This window comes from Apis dorsata, unplaced genomic scaffold (genome assembly GCF_000469605.1).
Source record: "Apis dorsata unplaced genomic scaffold, Apis dorsata 1.3 scaffold_149, whole genome shotgun sequence".
In the NCBI taxonomy this organism is placed as follows: Eukaryota; Metazoa; Arthropoda; class Insecta; order Hymenoptera; family Apidae; genus Apis; species Apis dorsata.
In genome coordinates this window covers 782,084-792,688 of record NW_006263440.1, presented here as the reverse complement: position 1 = coordinate 792,688, position 10,605 = coordinate 782,084, and the positions used below count along the sequence as shown (strand labels likewise).

The 10,605-nt window shown below is 26.5% G+C and overlaps 1 protein-coding gene across 8 annotated transcripts in view; it reads left to right on the top strand.

The window, feature by feature from the left end:
* LOC102673367 (period circadian protein) overlaps nt 1-7,741 on the top strand; it is a 19,243-nt gene extending 11,502 nt beyond the window's left edge. For 5 of the 8 annotated variants that reach the window (XM_006613418.2, XM_006613415.2, XM_006613417.2 and 2 more), the window contains 11 exons: nt 398-582; nt 818-1,102; nt 1,562-1,708; nt 4,414-4,660; nt 4,731-5,107; nt 5,197-5,384; nt 5,483-5,640; nt 5,720-5,964; nt 6,050-6,268; nt 6,396-6,707; nt 7,089-7,741. In XM_006613418.2, the coding sequence (XP_006613481.1) occupies nt 398-582; nt 818-1,102; nt 1,562-1,708; nt 4,414-4,660; nt 4,731-5,107; nt 5,197-5,384; nt 5,483-5,640; nt 5,720-5,964; nt 6,050-6,268; nt 6,396-6,707; nt 7,089-7,202 (2,477 nt within the window). In that variant the 3' untranslated portion in view covers nt 7,203-7,741. The remainder of the gene's footprint in view (nt 1-397; nt 583-817; nt 1,103-1,561; nt 1,709-4,413; nt 4,661-4,730; nt 5,108-5,196; nt 5,385-5,482; nt 5,641-5,719; nt 5,965-6,049; nt 6,269-6,395; nt 6,708-7,088) is intronic. The other 3 variants (XM_006613421.2, XM_006613419.2, XM_006613420.2) reach the window with 1 other exon arrangement.
* Nucleotides 7,742-10,605: the final 2,864 nt, after the last annotated feature.

Here is a 10,605-nt window from a genome sequence, read left to right as displayed (position 1 = left end):
AAAAAAAAAAAAAAATAAGAATAACAATGCACGGATTATTTTTCATGTAAATATGAAAACATATTATATTTTATTTGATGCGCACATAATAATCTTTTATTATTAACATCGATTCCATTAGAAAATTTTTCTTTCAAATCCTTTCAACAAGTCTGTTCGAAATTCATAAATAAATTATCCAAGAGGTTGGTGCGATGTTTTTTTTTTCAAAATATAATAAATTATATTATTTCATATTTACGTAGGTAGAGCGGACAAGACTAATTCATACAGACTTGTCTCGGCAAATCGAATTTGTAGCTTTGATTGACCATAAAGACTTAAAACTTTCATCATGAAGGAAACATCTGGCAGAAGAGAGAATGACCCCGACCTTCTTTATTATCATTATCCGCAGCGCCAGAAGAAACAATAATATCTTCGGTATTCACCACCCGCCACAACGCAACGTGCTATTTATCCCATGTTGATCCCGACGTAGTCCAATACTTTGGCTATCTACCTCAGGATATGGTTGGCCGTTCGCTGTTTGACTTCTACCATCCCGAGGATCTGCCTTTCATCAAAGACATCTATGAGACTGTGAGCATGTGCCCCAGAAAAAAAAAACAAAGCAAATCTTTAGGTTTTGATCGAATATACGTTTGAGAGAAAGAGAGAAAAAAAAAGTATGCGAGAGAATGATAGAATAATCCACAGAAAATGCGGATTAGCACAAACGAATCCCAAGAAGTGAACGTCGAATGACATAAAAAAAAAAAAAAAAATTTTTATTTTCTCGATTAATTATTATATTTATAAATGTATCGTTGAACAGGTTATCAAGCTCGAAGGTGCCTCGTTCAGATCGAAACCCTACAGGTTCGGGATACAGAACGGAGACTACGTCGTCCTCGAAACAGAATGGTCGTCCTTTATCAATCCCTGGACGAAAAAACTAGAATTTGTCGTAGGTCAACACAGGATATTGAAAGGGCCAGCGAATCCTGATATCTTTCGCGTATCATGTGCAACTGAGCACAGCCAATTGACCAATATTAGCGAGGAAGTGCTAAAAGAGGCCAAGATTATACAAGAAGAGATACGTACACTTCTCGACGAGGTATGTCTTTCCTCGATAATTTATGCTGAATCTGAGTGTGTATGTAAATAACTAGATAGATCGTGATATAATATTGTTTGATAAGATAAACATAGATAACTAGGGCTTGTAATTTTAAAATTTAATATCTATATAATAATAATATCTATATAATAATATCTATATACCAAAAGACGAATCACATCGATTATACATATTTTTTTTATGCAATGATCATTAAACAAGTTATAGTTTAAATTATTATAAAAGAAATCACGTTCTAATTATTTGACCGAATTGTTACACGTTACTATTACATAGAATTAATTCTTTGTCTTTCTTCAGGATAACGAAATACACAGACAAACAATAAAAATGTTCATCATCGTATAATATTTTCCACGAAATTCTTCTTCCCAATAAATATGTTCGCTCAACCCCCAATTTTTTCTTTTTTTGTTCTATCTTACGTCTGCGCAGAACATCCAAAGAAAGTCAGATATTACCGAGCTCGACGTATCAAAGAGATGCAAGGACCTCGCGTCCTTCATGGAAAATCTGCTGCAAGAGACGAAAACACCCGGTTTTGGCAAAGATGTGCTTGCTACCGACGAAAGGAGTTTTTCGGTGACTATTAGCTACGTTTTAGTATCGCCGACACTTATCTATTTTGCTAGTAGTACGGTATAATGCGTTGTGGTGGTATACTACAAGTATATTTACAATAACTATAATATTAGATCGTTCCTCTTATGAGGGTTCAACGTGAAAGGTATTTCCCTTAGATTTCTAAAAAAAAAAAAGAGATTTTCGTTCGTGTCGCTCTACGGCTGCACGATGTGTGCGATAATATTTCGATACAATGTTGTCTTCGTTATTATTTTTTTGTTTTCTTAAAATTCAATGTTTTTTTATATTTTCTAAAATATCTATTTTGATTTCAAAGTGTAAAACGAATTCGTTGTATCGAATTTTTATCGTCAATATCAAGAGAGAAAAGAAGAAATTTTCCGTAAATTCATTAATAAATTGCTTTGTCTCATTTTATATGATTAGCGTTTTAATTAACCGAATTTGAATTTTTCTTGTCAAATTTCTTCTTTTTTTTTTTTTTTGCTGATATTGCATGATAAATAGAGTACAAATAGTTGGGTGAAGGATTAATAAAAAAAAATTCTATGTTGATATATCTCACGAAGCAAATAAATTTGTGTTCGTATAAAATAAACATATTATGAAAAGAGAAAGTAAAAGAAAAAGAAAATTATGAAAATTTAAAAACTCAGTTTTTGAGGTAATTTATGAACTTTAAAAATAAGAAAAATGATAAAAAATCGATAGAAAAAAAGAAACAAGATTCTCATTGTTTCTGAACGATATATCCTAGAATTTTTTACATGACTTGAAAGTTAAATTGGTGATTAAGGTGAGTAAGGAACACAGCAATTGATTAAACATTTTACAGCCTGATGACATGTCAAAAAGGTTATCTCAAAATAACTAAAAACCTTTCACGAGTTAGGGTATTTATGCAACTCTTCTTCTAATTCATAATATGACTAGTTGTAAGTAAAGACGAAATGAACAGCAAAGATTTGTCAAGTTATTTCGTACATCGACATGGACGAAGGGCAAAGTGAAAATTATGTAGGTCTGGTGAAGGATAACGTCAATTTCAAAACCTTGTAGGCACGTTGTTGGTAAGTTTACTTATTATTTTTTTTAATTCAATTATTTGATTAAAAAAAACGCCAAGCCTTTTATAAACCAATTCCAACCATTTCGATTGCAACAACTTATCTTAAAGTATCTTCAAGTAGCTAATTACTGTTTATTTTCCAGTTAGCAGGATATTAAAAAAAAATACAATTTGTTACTATATAATCTTATAAATTATCATTCAAGATTCTTTATGAAAATATAATTATATAATATAATTATATAATATAATATAATTGAATTAAATATTTATTCTAGGCTATCTCGTTATACGATCCTTCGTTTATCTAATGGCATATCTGTGTTATTATGTTTGTATTTAATAACATTGTTATTTTTTCTCTATATCTCTATTGATTATTTTGTTGAAAAAAAAATTATTTGCCTTCGATTATATTTTTTTTTTATTTTATTATTTTTGTATGGTTATACATTGTATGTTTCTTCATGATCTAAATGATAATTTTCTTTTTTTTCTTTTATGTTACTTTAATAATTTTTATCTTAAATAATGATATATTTTTTTTCCATGTTCCACAAAAATTTTTATTTACGTTAACTTTGGCCACAACTTTCTGTAAATCGAATTATTTGAAATCAAATAATCTTGTTAGGTCTCTTTTGTTGTCTCTTCATCATGCTCAAGCGTCATCAGATTGATTATTTCACGATTCTAAATTGTATAGTAAAATGAACGATGTATAGAAAGTTCAGTCTTCATGTATTCGAGAAACGGTTGACATAAATTAATTTTAAAGGGCTATAAGGGCATCTATAAATTTATTGCAATACGATACTTTTGAATAGAGTTCCAGTATATCTCTTCACTTACAAGGTTTTGAAACTAACGAGGCAATATGAGAAAGCGAGAATGAAAGAGCGATTTATAAACTAAACATGCGATATTAATATTTTAAAAGTTCTGATAACAACTAGTCTCGTTCAATGACTTTTCTTTTTTTTTCACAATAACTTTTTAATTATAATTTAATATTTCTAAATTAATATTTTTCTAGTTCTCTAATTATCAATAAAAAGGAAGATATAAAAAATATATGAATAAAGGACATAATGAAAATTAGAGAAAAAATATCTTATGTGCTTTTATTTTATTTTCATTATTAATATGCAAATTTTTCTAAATTTACATAGAAAAAAGATAATAAAAATCTGCCTGTATGTATAACGAGAATTTTAAAAGAAAATAAATGGTAAAGAAGAGTATGTATATGTATGTATGAGTATGTATGTACGAGAAGAGAATGTATGAATGTAATAATGTAGGAAAAAAAGAAAAAAAACAATAAAAAAAGGGAAAGAAGTTGGTTGGTTGTAATAGTTAAAGCAACTAATTGTGTTACAGAGCTGGAAAAATATTAGTTGGTCATATTGGTTGCTCGTGCGCTGTAAATATTGCATTTTTGCGGTCACAAGATTGTTGGAGAATTTACATAGTGCAGAGAAATTCCTTGCATAAATCTTAACAGCCACCTATATAGCTGAACGCAAAACGTCTAACAAAAATATTGAACGCAACGCAAATTTGCAAAACAATTGACAGTGACGAAATCAAGTGACAACTCTTTCTAAGTCGCTACAATATACTTGTGAAGGGATCACGCAATCCCTTGTTACAGGAGCACGACAGCGTGATGCTTGGTGAGATTTCGCCCCATCATGAGTACTACGACAGCAAATCGTCAACCGAGACACCGCCAAGTTACAATCAACTCAATTACAACGAAAATATTGAAAGATTCTTTAAGAGCAAACCACCAGTTGCCACTATGTACGGCAGCGATGAAGAGATTATTAATTCCAGCAATGATGAGGCTGGAAAAACAAGTCCGAATTCAGCGGGTGAGTTTTCATCTTGTAATTTCGCTATTCAATTCTTTGAAAGTAAAGAGTTAAGAATATTGTAAATTAGTCAGGAAATGCATGTCACCGATAAACGGAAGCGGCGCAAGCGGCAGCGGTAGTGCAGAAAACCTTAGCAGTGGTTCGAATAATCAAACAAGTTCAGCAAGTAGAGAGAACACTTCAAATACGACTAGTATGGAAAGTTTTAAACCTCCAACATTGACAGAGTCGTTGCTCAATCGTCATAACGAGGATATGGAAAAGTTAATGATGTTGAAGCATCGGGAACTTCGTTCTAGTATTAAGGCAAATGATAAACTAAAAGATTCTCGAATAAAGACAACTGAGAAACTGTCGACGGATCCAAATACTCATTTTCAAGTCAACCAAAGTCATGGCATTAAAAGAAGCGGAAGTCATAGTTGGGAAGGAGACAGTTTTAAAGTAAGTAATCCATCGATGAATAAATATCGAATCAGGAATTAAAAAATTAATGAGAGGAACTAATATTCAAATATTAATTGATTAATTAGGTTTCAAAACATGAAGAAGTGTCAAGAACAAGTACCGCAGGCCAGTTCCCTACTAATGTTGCAACAACAGTTACAAGCATGAGCATCGATCAATCTACCGTAATTCAAACAGGTGCTAATGTTAATTTGTGGAAGCCTTTATCAGTTTCTATACCACCTCCTCCATCTGCTCAAAATGTACCACAAAAGTGAGTTTTTTATGAAAAAAAAAAAAAAAAATAGTAAAACGCAGATAAAAAGTAATAATCGAATATCAAAATTAAATTGTGATTTTTTCAATTTTCAGCACAAATTCACAAGCAATACCTAGAATACCAATACTGCCAATGATACCAGTATATTGTGTCCCCGTTCCACAAGTAAACGATTCTACAATTTTATCTCCTGTACGAGAGAAACTTAGCTCATCTCAACCAATGCAACCCCCTCAACAAAATCCTTATAGTATGTACTTATTTTAATATACATTTTAAAATTGTTTGAATAGTTATCAAAATTAAAATATTAAAATTTTAATTTCTAGTGTTCTTACCAGTTTCATATATGTCGACAACAATGGCTGGTGTCATTTATCCTCCAGTAATAGGTACTCCATCAACGGGCATGATGTACAAACCTTTTTTGATTCCTGAACAAACATCAATTTCGCACGAAAATAATCAACCTACAATGAATAAATGCTCTGATCGAAAACGACCAGCTAGTCAAGCAACAAGTGTAAAGGCGGAACCAGGTAGCATTATGGCCATGTCTGAATCCTCAAAAAAAGTAAATTAATATTTTTACATTTCTTTGTTTTTTAACTTAATTTATTTATTTATAAATAATTTTACACATATAAATTAAAAATTAGGTATTATCACCGGGTGAATTGTTATCTTCTTGTGTAAGTAATGATGGAGGTTGCTCGAGCTTAGTGGATATATCAACTCCAGTGAATAAAAAGATCTATAAACAGAACGATTATATTGTGGACGAATCGAGTTCGTCGAGCTTTTATAGCAGTTTTCTATACAAAAGTAGTGAAAGCAGTTGTAATCCAGATCAAAAACCAACAGAATATTTACCAGAGGTAAATAATATTTTTATATTTATTATTTAATTATAGATATTTAATTATTAATTTGTGTTTCATCGGAAATATTGAAAATGTTTTTCAGAAAAAGAAAATTAATTCATTGATAAACATTTATTTATAGGATAGTATGAAACAACAATATGGTAAACGAAGAAAAGAGCCACCATGGCTTGAAGGTGTTCACGTAACTCCAGAATTGATATACGAATATCAAATACATCCTAAAACTCTGAACGAAGTACTTCAAGCTGATATGAATGCCTTAAAAAATTTTAATCAACCATTATTGGTAAATGATCAACTGGGTCAACTTTACTTAGATTTAGAAGTCGAAGGTTTTGAAACAAAACTTGTTCTTGAAGATGGAATCACTTCTAGTGGTAGTGATAGTGGTAGCAGCAATGGAAGTTGGACGGCTGGCACAGTATCGCAGGTATAAAATTATTAAGATTTTATGATATTATCGTAAATATTATATTTTTATAACTTTATTTTATGTTTTTTTAATAAATAAATTTTATAACAAATACAAAATATTTTATAAAAAAATAAGAAATCAACATAAGATTTTTTAATAATTTTAACATTACATTTCATTAAGATTTAAAGAACAAATATTTTTTACTTATATATATATTTTTAAGTAGAATAAATTAAATAAAATTTGAGAATAATTAATGCTATTTAATAAAATCTAAATAAGAAAATTTATATAGATTTAAGAATAATCATATTAATAAATAATTATCATAAAATCATTTTTGAAAATTGTAAATCAATAATGATTAGTAAAAGAATAAGATTTTATTTACAGCAAAAACAAAAAAGGAGAATGGTGAAGTATGGTAAACTTGTAATGATTCACGAAGAAAATGCGCCATTGCCACCGGCGCTACCATCTCAAGTTGTACCTTGCCAGCAATTATAGGAAAAATTTTGTAATGACCAACTTATAACTAAACATTGTTTTCAAGTTTGTTTCCAATGGTATCTTTTGAATTTGGTTCTAATAATTAAGTTACGATTAATCGCTGCGTAGTTCAAAAGATGTCATTTAAAATATTTTATTAAATTTATATTTTGAGGCAGATAAAATTATTTATAATACACATTTTTTTAACGTATATATTACAATTTATTACTTAGATTATTATCTATTAGAATTATTATCTATTATATTTATATTTTTGAAATACTTCAACTAACATTATTTAGATTTTTCTAAAATAGTTAGATATTTATATTAAGATATTTATATTATTTATTATTAAAAATTAATTTTTAAATTTTAACTGCCTCAATCATATTTTCATACATTTAAACATAAAGTTAATTTATATACAATTAGCTATAAAATATTAAATGATAAGGAATGAAAATCATATTGATTAGAAAGTTAATGATTTCATTAAGTTCCTTTCTTTTTGAACTTATTAATAATGATATTTTAACGTCAATGATAAATTATAGACACATTTATGTCTCAAGAATAGAAAAAAATATTGTGAAGCTATAAGATTTATATTATGGGCAAACATTGACATCCATGTGATTGTCTCTAATCTAATTGAATTAAACTTTATTTGATTTTTTTTTAATTTGTACATAAGATAGCTGATAAATTTTTCATTATTATAAAAATAAGATATTCGTTGGAAAGTCTGTTGCCTGCACAATATTTGATATAAATTTAATAGAATTTAATATGTGTTCATATTTATATATGTATACATATATAATTTTATTTGCCACAAAATTAGAAAATTAGACTAATGTCTTATTTGTTCATTATATATTTTATTAATGAATAATTTTTCTCATTTGTAATCATTTATAATTCTCATAATAAGACTTTATTCTTAGTTATTTTAAATATTCTTAAATAGATGAATCTTTTTGGAAAAGATTATTTTTTTAACATTAATATCATTAAATTATATATGGATTATTTTTATTCATTATTTCATTTTACTTTTAATAATATTAAATTATATTTAATTAATATTTTAGAAGATAAATTTTTTAAAATTCAGATTACACATATGATAAGTAGTGAAAATTCTGATTTTAAAATGGGACCAAATATTTGAAATTATCTTTGAACACGCCTGAATACACCATGTCGAATATGCTACCTCAAAATGAATATATTTTCAATCTTTAGAAGAATAAAAATATAATCTCGAAATATAATTCACTAAATAATGAATAGATTAACAAATTCAATTGAATACATTTTAAAATTTTATAAAATTTTTTAATAAATATAATAATCTTTTTATCTTATAATAATTCTAATTTTTTCAGATTCATTTGATAAAATTATAATAAATAATTTTTATATTCATTTTTATTTATAATCTTATTGGTAATTTTTACATTGTTCTATAACAATAACAAATTCTCATTTAATATTAATTATACAAATTTGTATATTTGTATATTTTTTCATATATTTATCAGAAAAACTAGTTTGTTGTTTATTTCAGAATTGAAAAAATTATTTTTAAATCTTCTTTCAATATTAAGAGAGAATTCTTGAAATCTTCATTATAACATATGATTGAAAAATATTTTATATACTTATATGTATACTTATATTTGTATACATATGAATCATGATTAATATATTTATTATATTGTATAATTGACAGATAGATAAAATATTTTGTATACTAGTGATTTGCAATTTTTCAAGATTAAATAATATGGCCAGTTCATTAATAGGTCATTGTAGTAAAACGAAAGAGAATATAAAGCTTTCTTTATACTGAATCGTAAATCTAGTCCAAATTATATAAAATAATTGCAACAATTATGCTAAGAAAAATTCATATAGAAACTATAGACAATATTAACTTAAATAAGAAATAAAAAAAAAAATCTTATTTATTTTCTTATTTAAACAGTATTGTTCGTTCTTATATGATAGATATTTAAAATATCAATTATACCTCAAACAAAGAAACAAAGGTATCGATACTTCTTTTCAAAATATGATTCGATCAAACTCTAAAAACTCATTATTATCATCAAAAAATGTCAAAAGATTGGTAAAAAAATCACAGTAGATTTCAAATAAATGAACTTGAGTGGTAGTGTCGATGCTTTTGGCTTCAAAATTTAATTTATGATTCTTATTTTTTGTTTTTTAAAATGATAGCACAAAGTTTTATAATTTCTTTAGACGCATAGCTGTCTAAGAAACTATATATATGAATAAAAAAAATAACATGTATATGTGTCTGCATATCTACATGTATATTTATTTAGAAAATGCTTATTTAATGCATTATTAATGCATATTTAAGAAAATTGTAATTATAAAATATTAGTAGAAAATTAATATCTCGTTTAACAAATTTACGCTTGAATATGAATATTAATATTACATATTTCATTTAGAAAAAAATAAACTTTACTTTATGTATTATTATTATGTATTTTACTGCGTTTTTTAACTTTTAATTTTAGACTACTTATTTCTTTTTTTTTTCTTGAGTTAATGTTTAATTATACATTATATTATATAATATATAAGAATACGATAACGATAAATATTTAAAATGAGACATTATGAAACAAACGCAATGATGAAAAATATTTGATATAATAAATACCATTACACAAAACACGTTTGTATCACATTATGTCTTGAAATTTATAGGAAGGAACAATTCTTGTGCAGTTTGTGCGTCATTCCCTGCAAGTACAAAATTTCAGTACAATTTTTTACACGTCAAATTAAGCGATACGATCAATCTGTTACACATTGTATTTTTCAGATAATATCTAAATCTCTATACATATTTACAATATATTATAATCTGATGTTTAATTTTATATAAATACAAACTGCACGAGTTACGCACGAACACGAATTTTTACAGTTCGAAATAATCTTAATTTATTATATGATTAGTGTAAAAATGTAATAATAGTAATAGTAATATGCTGAACATAGTATCCATAATAATCTAAAAAAAATCATTGTTACATATCTCTTTCAGAGATATATTTATTTCAGAATCTATCTTTTGATTTATCTAATTTGTTTGTACATAAATGAAAAGAAAATGTAATTCTTGATTTTATTTTGCGTGTATATATGTTCGAATGAATTAATGAGAAAAATATAGATATTTAATAATTTATTATTTTATAATGATTTTTTAAGTATTATGAAAAAAAATATATTTTAGTTTGATTTTCTGATTATTCAAATATTATATTCTCATTTTAGCTTTATATACAATGAAAATGGAAGAAAAAACTTATATTTTAATCGTTTTTTATATTTTGAATGTTATATATTTTTCAGCGAAATTAGA